This window comes from Bos mutus, chromosome 3 (assembly GCF_027580195.1).
Source record: "Bos mutus isolate GX-2022 chromosome 3, NWIPB_WYAK_1.1, whole genome shotgun sequence".
Lineage (NCBI taxonomy): Eukaryota > Metazoa > Chordata > Mammalia > Artiodactyla > Bovidae > Bos > Bos mutus.
The window spans coordinates 22,036,037-22,056,530 of NC_091619.1; the positions used below are offsets into that span (position 1 = coordinate 22,036,037).

Consider the following 20,494-nt stretch of genomic DNA (forward strand, 5'->3'; position numbering starts at 1 on the left):
CCATCCCCACTCATACACCACGTGCTGTTAGGAAGCCACCTGGCTAAGCTCCCCTTTCCCTAAGTGACAAGACAGTCACAAAGGGAAGGAGGAAAAGGGATGGTCCACCCCCAGCATCTGAGCACAAGAAGGTCTCTCCTTACAGCTCCTGTGGCATGATGGGGTCAGGTCTTAAATCCTGATACCCTAGAGAGGGTCAGATAACAGTCATCCTATTAACAGCCTAGCTGGGTTTCCCAGGTGGCACTAGTGGTAAAAACCTGCCCGCCAATGCAGGAGACATAGAGACGCGGGTTTGATCCCTGGGTCAGGAAGATTAGCTTGAGGAGGGCATGGCAACCCACTCCAGCATTCTTGCCTGGAGAATCCCGTGGACAGAGGAGCCTGGCGGGCTACGGTCCATGGGGTGGCACAGAGTCGGATGTGACTGAGCACACACACACCAGCCTGATTAGTGGTTAACAGCCTGGTGACTGATCAGGAACAGGATAAGACCCCAGTGCTAGGAGAGAAGAGGATAATAAAAATAACATCTACAGGCTTTACTGTTCTGCTTCAGCTGGCCCAACCAGAACAACTCAGGGTCCCCCACACCGCCTGGTCCACTCTGTGTCCTTTTTTAAAAAAGACCTTTTTGATGTGGAACATTTTTAAAGCCTTTACTGAGTTTGTTACAATACTACTTCTGTTTTCAGTTTTGGTTCTTTGGCCAAAAGGCATGTGGGATCTTAGCTTCCCAACCAGGGATGGAACCTGCAACCCCTGAAAGGTGAACTCTTAACCACTGGACCTCAAGGGAAGTCCCATCGTTATGTCTTTAGGTTGTTCTCCCAAGTTACTGTAACAAACCCAGTCCTTAAAAATTTGGCACCATTACCGATGATCACACGGTGAACTCATGGCCAGGGCCATTTCACAGTTTAAAGAAACTGGTAGCCCACTGGGGTGATGTACACTCAGAGATGTGAGGGCTCAAAGGGCATCTGTGTCTGTTCACATCCCCTCTTCACTTGCTGGCCAGGGAGTTATCTGGTCTTGCAAGTGTATCTGCAGTGATGGGGACTCACTCTCTCCTGAGACCACTTATTCCACTGAGGCCAGCTCTGTCTGTAACGCTGCCTCTCCAGCCTGCACTCTAGTGCTCCTTCCTGGATCTACTTCTCCGAGAGTGTGACTTGGCTATACGACTTCCCTTTGGCTATTTCAAGGCCTTGCCTGTGACTCCCACATCTTGATGAACTCAGAGATCCCAGTGCCTCCACCCTTTCTCAGGAAGCACAGATGTGTGGGCTCCGCTGCTGTCACTCTATCATCTCCCAAGTTTCACAGTCTTGCAGAACATGGGGTCTTGGACTGCTCAAATACTCACAACAGGAATTGATTGGTACGGAGCATGAAGAATGTCACCCCCTTGTTCTGAAAGTCATCTTCTTTCAATGCTGCCAAGAGTCACAGAAGCTTTTCTATCAACCATGTCACAATTAATCACACTGCAATGTTGTCAACTAAAGGCCTCCTGTCCTGGAAAAGCCTTTATAAACACCTCTACACCCAAGCCTACTTGCTCTGGGGGCTCATATGTGGGGCACTGACACGTATTCCAATTAAATTTCCTATTAGGGTACCCAACCATTCTAGACTTCCTATGCCTCTTAGGACCTAAGTCTGAACTTTTAAGTATTAATTACTTCCCTCTGCTTCCTGTCATCGACAAATGACACATCATCCAGGCTGTTGATGAGCACAGGGAGCAAGGCAGAGCCCTGCACCATCCTGAACCAGTCCCCCTGCAGACCGAGATGAATACATCCTTCAGCCAGTTACTAAACCCTCAGCACTAAGCTCATGATCTCCATCTCAATCTCAAAGATATCATGAAAGACATCACCAACGCTTGCTAAAGTCCACATTCTACAAACGATCTAAAATGTTCATCGTTGAGGTAATTGCCAAATAAAAGCAATTTATCCCTTCAAAGGAATTCCATGCAACGGTTTAAAAATACAGTAAATCTATTTATTCCAAGACATATGTTTTTATCTTAAAAACATGCACAACAGTCTACTGTCTCTAGGCTAAAAATCCTCTACAGATACAGAACTGTACCTGTATCCCAGAAACCTGTATTCCATGTAAACACATAGAAAAAGTCCAAGATGACATATATCAAATGGATGTTACCTGAGGAAACTCGGATTGGGATGGTCATCTAGGAGACCTTTACCTAAATTTCAATTTTTATGAGAATGCATTCACTTATTACATGATTATAATTTTAAATAGTCAAGACATATACATCTAGGGTGTCCCATGATATTACCAGTTTACCACTGATTTCCAAAGAGAGACCAAGACTATTTGAAACAGCTTGTGTTTAGTAAACACTCATCCTGCCTGGATGCTGATAAATCATCTCTTCAGCAATTTGTTCAAGAATCTTCCTTCCTTGGCCTTTAGAAAATCTTGCTCTCCGCAACTGCTCAAACATCAACCAAGGTTCAGATGATGCAGGTCAGTGATTTCTCTGCACTGAGATATGATTCAAAATGTGTCAGACCCAGGAAGCTGTTAGGGAGCTGGATCAAAATGAGCAGCTGACTACAAAAAGAGGCCACTTTGGGCCAGTGGGAAAGCACCACAGCCAGGCTGCTCTGGAGGGGCTGGGGTGTATGTGGGGTGGGGGTACATTCCAAGGTGTGTTTCAGGTTTACAAAGAACATGGACCAGAAGCAAAACAGTCTAGTGACCCTCCAGAGACATCTGCACAGAAGAACCCCCCAGAGAAGCAGATATATGTTGCAACACAAAAAGGTACCCACACCCTCAAAACCATGCTGGGGACAGAGCATGTGGGCATGTGGTATGTGCTATGCCCAGAGACACAGATGAGCACTCATATGCAGGGTCCAGACATCTCTGAGCTGAGCCCTGTCAGTCACGTCTGCTGCTGATGCTCAAGGTCCTGTATCCCTCTGTGCCTCTGGGAAGCAGCCGGGGCTGCGGTTAAGTAGCTGAGTGCTGCCAAAGGAACAGACAAGCTTACCAATCACTTAATTATTCAGGAAACAAGATGGCTTCGCAGGTGGTTTAGTGGTAAAGAATCCGTCTGCCAAGGTGGGGTTCTGTCCCTGGGTAGGGAAGATCCCATGAAGGAGGAAATGGCAACCCACTCCAGTATTCTTGCCTGAGAAGTCCCATGGACAGAGGAGTCTGGTGAGCTACAGTCCATGGAGTCAGAAACAGTCCAATGCAACTGAGTGACTGAGCACGCGTGCATGCCGAAAGAATGGACAAGCTTATCAATCACTTAAATTATTCAGGGAACAGGGTAGGGTTTTTTTGCCTGGCTTAAGTCACCACAAAAGTCTCACGTCCTTGACAATGAGTGTGGCCGAGCCAGAAGAGCCCAGGGCACTGTGGTGCCTACGGGAGGGCCGCGCACGTGACAGAATGACCGCTGGGTCTGGCAACCATCCCAAGTCACCACGTCATCAGTGAAGCACTCACGTGTTCGGGTACACGTGCCCTCCCTGAGTTTTACTGAACCCCTGACCCCTGCTTTTAGATGATCAGAATTTTCCAGGAGCTGAACCTTTACCCTGAGCCCTCACAAACAAGCAAAAAGGAGAGAGTGCTCCCTGTGGCTTGCACAAAGGACATGGCTTTGGTCCGCTTCCATGATCAATGGATCCTGCTGGGCCATGCCCCCTCTCACAGGGAGCCAGAAAAAGGTACCTCTCCCTCCTGGTGCTAAAGCTTAGCAGAGATGTCTGGCTGACTTCAGTCGATATGGTGAGTAGAGAAGATGGAGATTGTGGTACAAAGGGATGCCCAGCTGGTCCTTGTTAACCATCCATTTGCTATGAGCCCTTAGCAAAAACTTACAAAATTCAGAGGTTGATATAAAATTAAGGGTTAATCTATAAGGTCTCTCCTAATGCAAAGTGAGACGGACATAGAGAAAGGAAGGAGCAAAGGAAAAAAGCGAAAATTCCATACAGCTTTATGTAAATGTTTCTAGACCTGAAATAATCTGATTTTCAAAACCATCTTCCTTAATGTTTCCTGGCTGTAGCTTGAGTCCACAATCCCTCTCTCCACAGCCACAGTACACATGGAGATGCCCACCAGCCCACCCAGCTGCCACACCTCTCTCGCCCATGTGGGCACCTGGTGGGTCTCCTCTCTCTTGGCATGGTCTTCTGGATGGGTCCTGGGGTGGGGGTTGGGGAGCAGTACTGCTTCTGATGAAAACCCTCGCTCAACCAGAAGAACTACTGAGCTCCAAGCACAGGCTAAGACAGAGCCTTGGTGGGCGGTGGGGTCAGGGAAGATTCCTGAGAAATGTGTGAGTTTTCCCAGCCACTGCGAGCTCTATGATCTTTTCACAGTGTATGAAAGTGGAAGTGTGAGTTGCTCAGTCATGTCCAACTCTTTGTGACCCCCTGGACTGTAGCCTGCCAGGCTCCTCTGTCCATGTGATTTCTCAGGCAAGGATCCTGGAGCGGGTTGCCATTCCCTTCTCCAGGGGATCTTCCTGCCCCAGGGATTGAACCCGGGTCTCTGGCATTGCAGGCAGATTCTTTACCGTCTGAGCCACCAGGGAAGTCCCTCACAGTGTATAGGCAAGCACCTTTCAACCTCTTCTGGACTGTGGAGGGGAGCTAGAAGACGGGACAGCAATGGCTCTGCTGCAGGGTTACAAATTTGCTCCTGCTTTCTGAATTATCACAGGAGACAGAAGCAGCAAAACCAGAAGGCCCTCACAGAAGGGGAGGGAAGGACAGGCAGGATAAGACTCCACTCTGCTTCACGGGGACTCAGGGCAATTACTCATCCCAGAGCTGAAGGATCTCCACCAAGTATTCCCAGATGCTGAGTTCAAGGGTCTAGGTCGGTGGGCCCATGTCCCCTCCCTCCCTGGCTTTACCACCCATTTACTCAGGGGCTCTAAAGGGGGCATCAGATTTTCCTCGGACAAAGCCTTCAGCTTCTCTCAAGCAAAGCTGCCTCTTCCAAAACTGCCACAGGAAGCCCCACATCAAAGAGGTCTGGTGACCTCTTACCTTCATCCCAAAGGACTGCATCCGGGTGGCCACTTCTCTCCCGATTCTGCCCAAGCCAAGAATTCCTAGGACCTTTCCATTCAGCTCGGTTCCCATGAACTGCAAACAGGGAAAGAAGCTGAAGTCAGCACCTGCAGTAGACCGTGGACACCGAGCCAGGCAGGGCGAGGCAAGGCCAGCCGCTTACCTTCTTCCGCTCCCACTTGCCATCCTTCATAGATGCCGCCGCCTGGGGAATCTGCCTGCAAGGACAGACACATTCAGCAGGCCCACCCAGACCCCACCAGCCCAGGAAGGAGGCGCAGTGTGAAGGCTGCATGGCCACTGCCTCTGCCGGGCATCCCCTGATGAAGACAAGCTCAAGCTAGGTCTGGGGGCTCAGGTTCAGAAATACCGAGGATGGACAAAGGAGTGTAGCAGGAGGATCCCTTGACAAGACCTGGCCTGGAGCCCTGGATTGTTTCCAGCCAAATGTCGGGCAGGAGGTTCTGAGTCCATCTCAGTTGCTTCAATATTGGCCTCAGTGACTCCGGACATGTAAAAGGCAAAAGCTAATCCTCCAGCATTTGTAGAGATAATGAAATGGTATATTGGGGGATTTTAACAACACCAAATGTTCCAGAAGCACAAAGATTTCCATTTTCTTATTTCATTCAGAGCTACAACCTGTGACATCTCCCACTATATCAGGGGATAGTTGAATACTTATTCTCCTTTGAGAGTTAGACTACACTGGGGTGAGCAGGTACTAGTCTGGACACTTCCAACAACCGTAGCACCTCCTGTCTCACCAAACACACACACACACACACGACACCCCACACACTCCACAGCCTATCCCCTCCTATCAGCCAATATGGAGGTCTGATTCTCCATGTGTTTTCCAGAGGGGACACAGGAAATTAGGGTGATGTGAGAAATCAGAGGCAAGATATGTTATGTGGATCATGGTCCTCCAGGCTCTTCCAGAAGTGAGAAAGGAGGAGATAAGGAGCAATGTTTAAATATCAGCTCATTTGATGCTCACAATAACTGCATGGCGGGGGTGGGCGGGAGAGTTGGGGGCAGATTGCAGGCACTGGGGGTTAAACACCTTGCCCAGCATCACTCAGCCAGAAGTAGCAGAATGAATTCAAAGACAAGGAAGGCATCCCCACCAGTCAGCCTCCTAAGTATTTCAATGCCGGCTTTCCTGCCAGCCATAAAATTCAGCCGCGTGTGCGTGTCTGCATGTGCGAGAGAGAAAACAGAGATTCCAAGATAACCGTTCCCTTATTTCCACTTCCCTGAGTTCTGATACAAAGCTTTCTTTCCTGGCTACACGTTACCAGGCACAGATTCCATCTGAGGATGAGGTTGACAGAGAACCTGCCCTGCTGTCTCAGCCCTGTGAACTCACGGGCAAACTCAACAAAGCTCACGGAAGAAGCCCCATCTCACGACTCTGGCCCATCAGGCCCCACTGCAAGAAGGACAAAGTCCTCACTGCACTGAGGACAATGACTCGCCTCGAAGAAGCAAACCTGCCCGAGGGAGACAGAGCCGCCATCTGCCTCCTCTGTCCTCTCGCCTCCCGACCTCTGCCCACCTGGCTGCATGGTGCCATCTGAGGTATGCCTGTGGCACCACAGGGTCCAGGAAACCCCCACACCTGCCCTCTGGGTAGAGGAAACACCCACACCCGCCCTCTGGGTACAGGAAACCCCCACACCCGCCCTCTGGGTACAGGAAACACCCACACCCCTCTCTGGGTGCTCCACCCAGCTGGCCATGGTCTCAGGTTTTAACACCGTGGGGTCCTCAGCAAGCCAGTGTGAGCAGGGCCACATGTGGGCAGAAGATCTCCTGAGAATTAAATGGAGGCCGACCTGACTTAACAAGAGGAAGGAAAACAGGCGGAACAGTGACGTCTACCTTTGTTGCATTCTCCTCACTGTCTTTCCACGTCCTTGTTCTTCTCCAGCTCCTCAGGACCAGGCATCTAGTCGAAGTCCCCCAGCGCAAGGCCCATCCCGGCCTGCTCTCCACCCACATTGCCCAGTGTCTCAACTTCTCTGTCCACCGCACCCCAACCCCTTCTACTGCTGCCTGGCTGGGAAAGCAGACTGATTAAACCAGCGCACAGGGAGTTATGAGACCGGTGATTCCTTCTCACAGCGTGCTCCCTTATTAGTTTTGATGCATCTTTGATGACTGAGGTTATGATGAGTGGTTGGGAACCTGAATCATACCACTTTGCCAACTCCTTTAAGTAAAGCTGGTCGTGGAATAGGAGGAAAACTATTCCTGACTCCCAAGGGAACATCACCTCCAAAAAAAAAAATGTGAGAGAATTAGAAAGCTGCACTGGGATCCTTCCCTCATCCCTCAAAAACACAAACAAACAAACACCACTGAATTTAATAGCACATGTGACACCAGGGCATCAGGCCTCAATACTTCTCTAGATGTTCTGGGAGATCCAAACAGCCAATGCAGGGACCCCTTCTGGACCGGGTCCCTTCTGCTGGGCAATTCTCCCTATTCCTCCCTTTTTCCAATCTCCTCTCATCTTCACTGACAGGTCAGTATCAGTGAAGACCTACGATCTCAGGTAGAACTCTTAGGAAGAGTTAGAGCAAAGGTGAGTGCCCTCAGACCCTCTTCCAGGTCTTGAGAAGGGGAAAGAATCATTTCTCAGGCCCAGAAGGTTTCAGACCCCCTGAGTAGAGAAGTAAGGAGTCCTGGCTGCCTGGGTTCCCTGGTTAAGGATCCATGGACCTGCGAAGGGACCCAAAGCATCTTTCTGCCTGTCCACTGGCTCCTTGTCCTTCCCAATGACCCACTACCTGTTCAACAGCAGGAGCTCAGACAGTCACTTTACCATCCAACACAGTAAGACTCGTGTACATCTGTGCAATATTCATTGGTCCCTAGGCTGTCCCTTCTCTTTAAGAGATTTGACCCTTTGAGATCTCTTGTGTTATGAACCCACAGGTCATGGTCCCAGGGATCCCAGGGAAGCTTTCTATTCCATTCTCTTACATACAGATCTGCAAGGACAGTGACAGAGGTAAGCCCCAGGAGAATCGGCCTGGCTGGGGAATCTAGAGAGAGCTTTTTGGATGAATTAACACTCGAGCTTAACCTTGAAGAACAGTTTTAAGAGTTAAAGAAAGAAATGGCAGGGACAGATATCCAGGCAGCAGAAACAGCATTTGTGAGGCTTCGAGATCCGAGAAGGCTTCATGTGTGTGTGGACACCTACCACTGTGACCGGCGCAGGGGATGTGTGTGGAGAGTGGAAGTGAGTAAGGAGAAAGAGAAGATCACCCACGTATTTATTTTCTCAATGGGCCTGCTCCCAGGTAATGAACGTGAGAACCAGGATAATGAGTGACCAGTCAAGGCCTGACAGCCTTGAAGGTTTTTAGCAGCCTGCACATCACCAGGCTGAAGTGTTTCTAAGCTTCTCTGGGTCAGTTTGCTTAGGGAGTCATAATAACCGACAGACCGCAGAGAGGAACTCTCCTCAGAGGTTAGGGACTCACTTACCTGGCGAGACACATGATCATTCCACAGGTGAGCTCTGCAGCACTGAGGCTGTTCCCATTGGGGGTACTGTGCATGGAAAAAGAAGGGGGTCATCTGTTAGCCAGACCAGGATTCCCACTTCTGTCCCTGTGGAAAGCCTCCAGTGCACCCCGAGCTTGCTCTCCTGCTCCATGAGCTTACCAGTTCTTTATTTCTCTTGTTTAGCTTTATGGGTCATTTCTTTAGATTTTTAAAAATTGAAGTATAGCTGATACACAATATTATATAAGTTAAACGTGTACAATATAGTGATTTACAATTTTTAAAGTTTACACTCCATTTATACCTATTATAAAATACTGTTGCTATTCTCCATGTTGTACAATATATGCTTGTAGCTTATTTTATACCTAATAGTTTGTACATCTTAACTCCATACCCCTATGTTGCCCCTCCCTCCCACTGGTAGCCACTAGACTGTTCTCTGTATCAGTGAATCTGTTTCTTTTCTGTTATATTCACTAGTTTGCTATATGTTTCAGATTCCTTACATGTGATATCACACAGTACTTGTCTTTCTCTTTTTATTTCCTAATGCCCTCCAAAACCATCCAGGCTGCCACAAATGGCGAAATTTCATTCTTTTTATGGCCAATATTCTATTATATGGGCTTCCCAGAATGGCTCAGTGGTAGAGAATCCACCTGCCAATGCAGAAGACATGGGTTCAATCCCTGGGTTGGGAAGATCCCCTGGAGTAAGAAGTGGCAACCCACTCCAGTATGCTTGCCTAGAGAATCCCATGGACACAGGAGCCTGGTGGGCTACAGTCCATGGGGTCACAAACAGTTAGATACGACTTAGAGACTAAACAACAGCATTACATTGTGTGTGTTTGTGTGTGTGTGTGTGTCACAACTTCTTTATCCATTCATCTGTCCATGGACATTTATGTTGTTTCTGCATCTTGACAACTGAAATAATGCTGCTATGAGCACTGGGGTACATGCATCTTTTCAAATTAGCATTTTTTTCCCAATATACCTAGGAATGAGATTGCTGGGTCATGTGGTAGGCCTATTTTTATTTTTTTGAGGAAGATCCATATTGCTCTCCACTGTGGCTACACCAATTTACATCCCGACCAACAGTGTGTAAGTGTTCCCTTCTTTCTACATTCTCTCCAACATTTTGAGTGTACTTGTTCTTAATGCAAACCCCCAACCCCATGCCACCAGCCCTGAGTTCTGTGAGGTACTCCTGCCCTAAACCCAAAGTTGGAAGAAAACCCTTTTGCCCCGGCTTTATGTTTTCCTGAAGAGGGACCCCCATTGAGAAACACACCTGGCCTCTCTCTACCCAGACTTACTTCTCCAGAGGCAGAGAAGCATCTCATTAGATGGGGAGAAACGTGTGTGGCTCAGCCCTTATCTGACTCCTCTTATTTCAGGACCGACCTGCCTACAAAAGGCACAAATCTCTGCTGCTCCACGCCATCAAGCTTTTATTTTATTGGAGTACAGCTGATTTACACTGTGGTGTTAGCGTCACACATCTGTACCTGTGACAGAGGCAGAGGGTGGCCCTTTGACCACAGACTTTTATCAAGTTTCCCAACCTGGCTTTTATTAGGAACAAAGCTAATACTTTTATCTTCTCCTGTTGGGCTTCTCCTCCTATTTCTCCCCAAGTTTTGCACTGAGAAATCTTCCTCACATGATAAATCAAAGGGCAATGTTGATTCTACCCATCTTGCAGAAAGGAAGATAGAGATAAAACCCATGAAACTATTTTTCGTTTCTCAAAAGATTTTCCTTATTATTTTTAGAATATTAACACATGTTTACCCTTTATGCCCTCTATTGGGTCTTTTCTTCTCTGGAAATGAAGGTTATAAGGAGCAAAAAGGTCAAGAGACTCTATTTTTAAAAATTTTAAAAATCAAGATAAAAGGACTCTTAGAGTCTGTCTTTCTAAGAACACCTGGCTTCCTGTCACCCGCTCTGATCTGCCCCCACCCCATCTGCTCTCAGCCTGGAGCAGGCAGACTCCTGGACCCCCTTCTGACTCTACAGGCATCTCCTCCCTCCACGTGGTCAGTCTCCACACTCACTCCCCTACCTCCACGACTTACTTCATGACCAGGATGCCCTTTCTGGTTGCGGCCTCCAGATCCACGTTGTCCACGCCCGTGCCAGCCCTGCCCACCACCTGCAGCTTCTCTGCCGCGTTGATGATGTCAGAGGTCACCTTGGTGGCCGAGCGGACAATAAGGCCTTCACAGTCCTGAGGCAGAAAAAGAAACACCTGGATCCACAGAGTTGGTCTTTGTACAGCCTCTCTGTCCAAGGTGGGAGTCCCTGCAGGCTGGCTGACGCTGGATACGTTCAAGCAAAGGAAGGCGTGTGTATGCGCACACCCCTCTGAGAGCCTTTGCCAACAGTCAGGCTTGGGTTCAAATCCAAGCTCCAGCCCTGACAAGCTAAGACTCTGAGCTTCGGCCTCCTCAGGTGTGTGAGGAGGAAATGAGACAGGACAGGTACAACCCCTGGCACGATATCTGGCCCAGCTCAAGGGACATCACTTTCTTCATCAGACATGGAGCTACTGAAGAGGTGAGGTGGGATCAGATTCTACTTTGTGAGCCCCTATGCCTGGCACATAGAAGGCACTCAATAAATGCTGGTCGGCTGAATGACTAAGTGAAGTTAATAAAAGGCAAATTATTAAAAGAAAAACATTTCCTAAAATAGAAACCACAGTAGAGGGAAGGGGAGAAAACAATTAAGCTGGTTCACAGCTGCTCAGAAAACCAGGCACTATTAGACTAAAACTAAATCTATGTGAAAAATCAGACTTTTTGGGTTCATCACAGCCATTTTACCTGTGCTAAGCCAGACCCGGGGACAATCGTCCTTAGGCTTGCCCAGCATCTGATAGTATCTTCTGCAGAATAAGGATGCTGTGCCAATATGCATCAAGAAGGCCCAGGAAATGGAGCAGGAGAGCAAATGCACACTCTGCCCAACTCTGGCTGTCCCAGGTTTGGTTGATGAGCAAGCTGCAAGGGCGTCTGCATAAGCAGCAAGCTGGGAACCAGGAGGCTGGGGCTCTAGGCCCTGTGCTGCCAATGACATGCGGGGTCACTGTGCCAAGTTATGTCACCCCCACCCCGGTCTCCTCCAGTAACACAAGAGCATTGGAATAGACAACTGATCTGAAACCTGTAACTCGCCCTGCACTTCCCCAGTGGGGCACCCAGCTGGATCCCATGAGAACCTTCTCTCTTCCCTTCCCACCACATGGATTCCAAAGACAAAGAGGGGCTATTGGCATCTGGCTTCTAGGGTAAGGGCCCACTCGTGTTTACTTGCACAAGTCCAGAGCCTAGGAACAAGTTTGGACAAGTTAAATGCAGGGAGAACAGAGGGTTCTTTTCCCTCCACAGAGGGGAGAGGAGAAAAGAAGCTTACTCTGCAGTCTACTTAGACTTGGAGGGCTTCTCAACACTGAGATGATTCTTTAGAAAAGGCTGAAAAACTACTTCTCTGGAGGTGTGAATGTTTCATGCATGCTCACTGGCTGGAGCTCTGCCAGACCAGAGAGAGCTGCATCGAGGACCCTTCACCAGCACTTCACACCCTTTCGTGTCTGTGGTTCTGAAATAGAATGCTCCTTGAATACTCTCTCCAAGCTGCCAGCCCCTCACCAAACCCTGGGAATCTTCCCACAGGGCAGACTGGCTGCAGAAGAGCATACAGACTCCCCAGGAGTCCACCCCATCGCTGCAGACTCCAAGGACAAGCACAGAAACAGCACAGAGTTTTTAACAAGCAGAGCCTCCGTGGAAGGATCTCCCTTATGGAGATTTATCCTACAGTCTCTGTTTCCCTCAAGGGTGTGCCCCAGCTTTCTCTGAAGCCACGAGGTCTGGAGAGCCTCCAGTCAGACCAGCTGAGATGTACAAGCAGAACTCGCCCATCCCAAGTGAGAATCTGCCTTTGCAGACTTTCATTCAGCAGACACTGGTCCCACACGATCTGGACATAGCTTGTGGCCAGAGTTCACAAACTTGCAAGGCCAAGTGGTAAGGTTCAACAGCTGGTCAAGGAACTAAGATCCCACAAGCCACGTGTGGTGGCCACCCCCCCCTCAAAAAAAAGTTAGGATTCAGTCAATCTGCACACATTTACTGAGAGTCTGCACTCCCAGGCACCGCCCCCCTCTCAGGACCCTGCCATCCCTCTGACACGTGGCTCCCTGCTCTCCCCAGCTCTCCTCTACTTCTGAAAACTGCAGCCCACATCCTCTCAGAAGTTTGCTGTGGTTATAATTTTCTTCTGCAGCATCCCAAGGTCCTCTCTGGCGCTCCTGCGACAGGAATCTCAACACCACACCCACTCTGCTGTCTGCTGTTCTCTGCTCTGTGTGTGCTGTATCCGTGTATGACAGCTGGCTGGAATAGGCATTCACCACACTTGGTGTGCCTTCCTACTCCCAGCCCCTCAGTGGCCTCAGAGCTGGAAAACAGCAGGACCCTGTTCTGCTGGATTTATGGCTATTCCAGACAAACTATGCCAACTCAGCAGTGGAAACCCATTCATGCTCCTCAAGTTCACACACGCTTCCTTTCCCAAGAAGGACAGCCTTCGCCTTGGGGGTGATTTCAGCATTGCTCCTGCCTCACAACTGAACAACCAAATACACAAGCATGCGCTGACTTATGTAATAGGGGATGCCAAAGAAAGTCTCCAGGTTATGTTCCCCTGGCTACAGAGAATGCAGGTAGGCACGGTTTGGCACAGTATATGTGATCCTCATTAAGTAGATGGCTCTGTAACCTTTGCCAACCAAATCCTACTGTAAAGGCTGGAAACGTGCTATTTTAAAAGAGCCTTTCAAAACATGGACTCTTGCATGGAAATTTATTCCCTTCTTTTCCTTTCTTAAAATTCAGAGATAAAGATACAAAGGTGCCTCAGAAAGTTAAATGCATTACCAGCCTGCGTTTAGTGGACTCTGACCAGCATTGTTATTTAATGAAACAGAAGAAAATATCAGAACACAGCACATATAGTATGGGTGTTCTTTCATGAAACTTGAGTGTATGTGTGTACACATATGTGTGTGTATACTGAGTTACGGTGTAAAGTAAATTTCCTATTGTGGGTCATGGTCAAAGTCTAAAACCACTGATACGTGGTAAGACTTAATATTTATTATTAGATTTGTATAAGATGATAGAAGAGGGGTACACAGTCTAAATAAGAGTTTTGTTGAGTTCCAACAAGAAGCTTTATTATATCAAGCCAGTGTTTTCCAAACTTTTGACTAAGACCCACAGTACCAAACACATTTAGCCTATCTGTATTGCTCTCTGATATTTACTTTTTTTCTTTTTAATGCTAATCACGACCCATTAAACGGACTTCAATGCCCACTAATGAGCTGTGACTTGCTTCAAGTCTGAAAAGCATGGTTCTGGGGAATGATTGTACTTCCTGACCACGGAGCGAGAGAGAACAAACCGTGCCTGCCCAGAATACCAAGGAGTGTGAAGGGAGGCCAGGCGTGGTTCTGGCAACCTGCTCCAGTTTCTTTCCGTATGAAAAAGGTTTAAACGGGGGAGGCCAGGGGCCGCTAACCCAGATACCTCTCCACTCAGAATAACAAGAGGTAGCTTGGATAGGAGTCCTTTACTGGCCCAAGGAGACTAACCTGGATTCCAAACTGTTGTTTTACAAAGACAGACATGAAAACTGGGCATGCCCAAATCCCTCAACAATGTAGCCAACAAACACCTCTCTTCCTGCCAGGAGTTTGCAGTGCCTTTAAAACATCCTCTAAGTCCCAGCCCCCGATTCCCAGTCAACGTCCCAACATCCTTGAACCCTGCAACTAGTGACCAAGGGCTCCCATTCTTGTCAGTTCCACTCACTTACCACTCCCTCATCCCACCCTACCCCAGGGGTACAGGATTTTCATTTCCACAAGAAAGCCGGAAAGCCCCCGAGTCCCATCCACACTTCCCAGCCCGGTGGTCTGGTGGAGGTGAGGATCTAGAGACCACTACACTGCCTTCTGGCCATTGCCCAGAGCCAAAGTCACTGCTGCCATCTGCACAAACGAGGAGGTGACAAGTGAAGTGCCTGTCTCGCATTCACGCCGAGGGTGCTCCAAGGATCAGCTCCTGAGTCCTTGGCCCCCACCAAGTCAAGGCTGATCACCCTCTCCTCCCCAGTTGAGCAGCAGTGGAGCAGGCAGAGGCTTAGGCTTCTGATGGTCTCATTTAGCACTCAAGTACTATGTTATCTGGTCACTAGCTTCACAGTCTATTAACCAGGCTCCCTAACCAGCTGACAAGCTTCTGGAAGATAGGAACCAGTCAAACTTAGAGTCTGAGTACAGGACAGGGGCTGGATACAGTACCATGGGGCCGGAGCCAACAAGGGTTCCAAGGAGAAACCCAGCAGGAGATATAAAGACAGTTAGGAAGACCGTGTGATTGCCTCACCGCTAGAGCAACAGCGGCCACCCCCGTGGTTTGATTTAAGGGCCTCTCGAGGAGTGAAAGATGGAGGGGTGGATCTGCGCTGAGTCTGGCTGAAGTTGGTAGGAGGCTACAAGGCCGGGTGTGGGAGTTGGGGGGCAAGGGAAAATACTTCCGGACGGGTGGGAGGGAGACACCTGGGCGCTGGGCGCAGTCCAGAAGTAAGAAGTGCGGTAACGGGAGTGAAGAGTTCCCAAAATAAATGTTATAAGCTTAGACGAGGCTACCAAATCTCGCAGAGATTTTACAAACAAGGTGAAGAAAGATCCGAAGTAGACCGCCCTAATTATATAACACGACAAGCGGTGATACGCTCCTGAGAAAGATTTGCTAAGAAATACACGTTTCCTGGGAGCGTTCGGGATCGGATTCTCCACGGATGTGGCCATACCTTGCCGCGCCGAGGACAAAGGTGAGGCCATCGGCTGAAACCGCTGGCGGAGACCGCCGGAGCCGCGGTCACGGCCGCGCGGCTGGCGCGGGGATCTCTGGCGCCCCCCATCACCCGCCCCTCCTTCCTCCAAGCGCTCCCAGGCGGCCGAGGGGCGGTGAAAACTCTTCGTAGTCTTGCATCAGACTAAAGGCGGGTATGGCGTTTGCTGCCCCAGTCCCGCCGCTTTCCCTGCGGCTTCTAGGGGAGCTTGCTGGAGCAGCCACGCGACAGGCTGGATTCCGCCAGCGTCCCCCAGGGAAGGCAGGACTTGGCTGGGCGAGCCAGGGCTGGGCCGGCCAGGGAAGGCTCGCCGGTCCCTGAGTTCCAAGAAGGGAAGCCACTTTGGCGCCCCTCCCCCCGGCATCCCCGCACGAGGCGGGAGAGAAGGCCCCGGGCTGCCAGGGCCACTGCGCGCAAAGGCCCTGGGAAGCCGCGCTGGCATCCCGCGCGCAGCCTGCACTTTGCAATGTTGGCGGGAAACGTTCCAACGTGAAACACGCCGTTGCAAACTGAACGGAAAGTCTGCATCCTGCAGCTTGTAGACGTTGGTTCCTCCCTCTTTCTCCCTCCACCTTCCCCAGCCCCCAAACTCGGGAGACCCCCAAGACTGACCACCAGGTAGGAGGTGAGGGTGGGGCGCGCTGGGCCGAGTGTGTCAACCACTGTCCACGGAGGATGCCACACAGCCCTTGTCTTTCTCACGCTCGCCTAACCTGCAGCTCGGCTATCAGCTCCTCTTTGCTCAGGTTCTGCTTCTCCACCACCTGCAGCCCTCCGTCTTGCAGGATCTTCCGGCAGCAAGGGTCCAGGCTATCACTGATAAGCACTTTCCGTAGATTTGCAAAGGCCATTGCTGGAGTCGGCCTTGGAATCTGCAGCTTTTCCTGGGCAGAAACACCTAAAGCGACACGCGGCTGCTTCGACTGGCGGGCTTCAGTAACTGCGCAGGATTCGCGATTGGACAGAAACTCTCCAACTCTCTGTGACTCCGCCCCCTCGTGGTGGTTCTGGGTCTTCAGATCTCCTCCCACTTTATTATCCTCGAGACAGTCTCTCAATCTCAACCAAAGCATTTCTCTATAAGTGGTGAGCAGACAGAAGCATGTTTTTGCTGAGTAGCTGATTCATATCTGAAATAAGTTGAGAAATATTCGCTCTCATCACGAGAGAAATATTTCCTCTTCACTTTCCTCTTAAGGACCTAACTCTTCAACAAGCATTTATTAACGCACCCACTATGTGCAAGGCAAGGCGCTGGATGCTGAAGGGGCTCGAATTTCAAAAGGACATAGCCCCTTTCCTCTGGTTGGCTAACATCCGAGAGTACCAAAGACACAGATGTGGAAAGTTAAATAATAAAAAGCAATAGGGAACTGTTTCTGAAACCTCACAAAACCATGATTAATTCCAAATGAATGATGCAATGAAAATTGTAAATTTGAAAAAGAACAAGTCCATTTGGACTAGTCAAAATATTTGTTCAATATTCTCCTCTTCCACTACTTCCTCTCTAATTACTTTAAAAAGAAAGAAGAAGAAAAAGAAGAAAATGAGATGTCAGTCTGGCCTAATTTATATATTGACCAAGGAGGCACTTCCAGCCCTTATCTCCTTTATGTTTAAACCCTACAACAAACATGCTCTTCCATGCCCTATCTTACAGAATACTGGAAAATCCTATTTTGGATTTTTTTAAGGCCACCTAGAATCAGAAACCGGAGAGGGCAATGGCAACCCATTCCAGTACTCTTGCCTGGAAAATCCCATGGATGGAGGAGCCTGGTAGGCTACAGTCCATGGGGTCACCAAGAGTCAGACATTTACTGAGCGACTTCACTTTCACTTTTCACTTTCATGCATTGGAGAAGGAAATGGCAACCCACTCCAGTGTTCTTGCCTGGAGAACCCCAGGGACGGGGGAACCTGGTGGGCTGCCATCTCTGGGGTCGCACAGAGTCGGACACGACTGAAGTGACTTAGCATCAGTAGCAGGATCAGAAACAGAGTCAGGGACCCTCACAGACAAATTAGAATTCATTATATCCAGCCCACTTAACCTTTGTGTTCTGTTGTCCTACGCTATTCACAATGCTCGGGTGCAAGAGCCTTATCCTATAGGACTATTCAGTGTCAACACTCTCATGTAATGAAGCTGTGGACAGATGATTCCTAGGCACAAATCAGAAGTTAGACCAAATGCTTCCAATAGGAAAGAAGATAATTTGGCTATCCTGTTTGCTGGTTTGGATGATTTCTTGCTCCCGCATCCCAGCACTCCTGAGTATTTCATTTCTCTTCCTCTCAGGAGGTGCCCAGCAACCCTGGAGGCCTGGGGAGCAGACAGTGGAACTGGCCCAAGAGGCTAACAAAGCAATTTGGGAAGCACCCATTTTGGCTACCTCTTTAACTCAACTGTTTCCTGGACTCACCCTCTGCTTCCATTCAGTGTAGAATCTAAAGCCCACTGTATCTGAAGGGTAACCCCAACCCTTGACCCCAAGTCAAACTTCTCAGATGCTGTTGAACTCAAAACCAGAGGCCCTTCCACACCTGTCACCTGGGCATTATTTTCTTGCTTTAGTATTTATGACCCACCTACTTTCACACTGGACACACAAAAGGTACTTCTAAGCCCATTAAGAAAGTAGTCAACAGATGTGTTCAGTTCCAGTTAGAAAGGAGGGTGTGTAATAATTTTTACCATAAACAAGTCAGAAACTTGTTCCTCTTTTAAATTTTCTTTGGCATTGTCTTCAAGTTATCTCATAGTACCTTGGACAACATATATGTGAACATTTCATGTCTCATTCTCCCCCTAGGATCAGAGACACAACTTTATGTCCCTCTAGACTAAGATCATGGCATCTGGTCCTTCACTTCATGGGAAATAGATGGGGAAATAGTGGAAACAGTGTCAGACTTTATTTTTGGGGGCTCCAAAATCACTGCAGATGGTGACTTCTGCCATGAAATTAAAAGACGCTTACTCCTTGGAAGGAAAGTTATGACCAACCTGGACAACATACTGAAAAGCAGAGACATTACTTTGCCAACAAAGGTCCATCTAGTCAAGGCTATGGTTTTTCCAGTAGTCATGTATGGATGTAAGAGTTGGACTATAAAGAAAGCTGAGCACCAAAGAATTGATGCTTTTGAACTGTGATGTTGGAGAAGACTCTTGAGAGTCCCTTGGACTGCAAGGAGATCCAACCAGTCCATTCTGAAGGAGATCAGCCCTGGGATTTCTTTGGAAGGAATGATGCTGAAGCTGAAACTCCAGTACTTTGGCCACCTCATGCGAAGAGCTGACTCATTAGAAAAGACTCTGATGCTGGGAGGGATTGGGGGCAAGAGGAGAAGGGGACGACAGAGGATGAGATGGCTGGATGGCATCACTGACTCAATAGACGTGAGTCTGAGTGAACTCCAGGAGTTGGTGATGGACAGGGAGGCCTGGCATGCTGCGATTCATGGGGTCGAAAAGAGTCAGACACAACTGAGAGACTGAACTGAACTGAATAGTGCCTGGCATAGAGATTTCCATGTTGGAGATTCAGAAGACATTGCGTTCAAATTTAACTTATCAAGCACCTACTATGTGCCAGGTACCATGGCTTAACACTAGGGTGCAGTGATGTACCAGTCACACCCCTTTCACCTGAAAAAACAAGAAAAACAACACAGACATATAGAGAATGGATTTACACATAACGGAGGAAAGAGAGGGTGGGATGAATTAAGAGCGTAGCATCGACATATATACAGTACCTTGTGTAAAACAGATAGCTGGTGGGAAGCCCTGTGATGACCTAGAGGAGTGGGACACGGGGCATTGGGAGGGAGGCTTAAAAGGGAGGTGATATGAGTATACTCATAGCTAATTCATGTTGTTGTACAGCAGAAACCAACACAACATTGTAAAGCAATTATCCTCCAATTAAAAAATAAATTTTAAAAAAGAAGAAAAACAACACTTAAAGTATAGCATTCAAAGAATAAACATAAATATGCTGAAGTGCTTTAACAGCAAGAAGGAGACCTCCCAGCACAAACTAGGGGCAGCAGGAAAAATTCTAGAAAGGTTGCCTTTGAGCTGACACTTCGATGCTCATTGAAGGCAGGCACTCGAAGAGGTCCAAGGATACAGAGATGAGTACAACTTATTCTGCCTTCAAACTGCTCATGGTCAGTCACCTAATCTTGAAAGCATATAGGATTTATAGAATAGGAAGCTGCCATGTAGAGGAAAAAAAAATAACATTTACAAAAACCCAGAGAAGTGAAGAATTATAAGATGTTCACAATGGCTACTCCAGGGGTATTGGCTGTGGAGGTGCCAGAGGAGCAGATAAGACTATAGAGGAGCCAGCAGTGAAAAGTCTTGTCCACAAAAGAGGTTTCAATTTGACTCAAAAGGTAGAACAGAGGTGCTGAGCCAATTTTTAGAAGTGATATAGTTATATTGGGCTTCCCAGATGGCGCTAGTGGTAAAGAACTCACTTGCCAATGCAGGAGACATAAGAAATGGGGGTTTGATCCCTGGGTCAGGAAGATCCCCTGGAGAAGGAAACGACAACCCACTCCAGTAATTATTGCATAAGGAATCCCATGGACAGAGGAGTCTGAAGGGCTACAGTCCATGGGGTTGCAAAAGAGTCAGATACAACCGAAACAACTTAACACACATACGCACACGTACGCACACACATTGTTACATTAGCTGGCTGAGCTGAGCCTTGATGTGCTTAGTCATTCAATCATGTCTGACTCTTTGCGACCCCATGGACAGTAGCCTGCCAGGCTCCTCTGTCCATGGGATTCTCCAGACAGGAATACTGGAATGGGTTGCCACTTCCTTCTCCAGAGCCTTGATACTGTTAGTTCAGTTCAGTTCAGTCGCTCAGTCGCGTCCGACTCTGCAATTCTGTGGAC

The 20,494-nt window shown here is 48.6% G+C and overlaps 1 protein-coding gene across 2 annotated transcripts in view; it reads right to left on the reverse strand.

Annotated features, from left to right (window-relative positions):
* Positions 1-16,511, reverse strand: part of PHGDH (phosphoglycerate dehydrogenase) — a 31,194-nt gene extending 14,683 nt beyond the window's left edge. The window contains exons 1-5 of one of the 2 annotated variants that reach the window (XM_070367403.1): positions 16,276-16,511; positions 10,714-10,865; positions 8,601-8,666; positions 5,254-5,308; positions 5,067-5,165 (exon numbers count right to left, since the gene is read on the reverse strand). In XM_070367403.1, the coding sequence (XP_070223504.1) occupies positions 5,067-5,165; positions 5,254-5,308; positions 8,601-8,666; positions 10,714-10,865; positions 16,276-16,413 (510 nt within the window). In that variant the 5' untranslated portion in view covers positions 16,414-16,511. Of the gene's footprint in view, positions 1-5,066; positions 5,166-5,253; positions 5,309-8,600; positions 8,667-10,713; positions 10,866-15,520; positions 15,664-16,275 lie in introns of those variants that run through there. The other variant, XM_070367404.1, reaches the window with a different exon arrangement.
* Between the last annotated feature and the right edge of the window lie 3,983 nt (positions 16,512-20,494).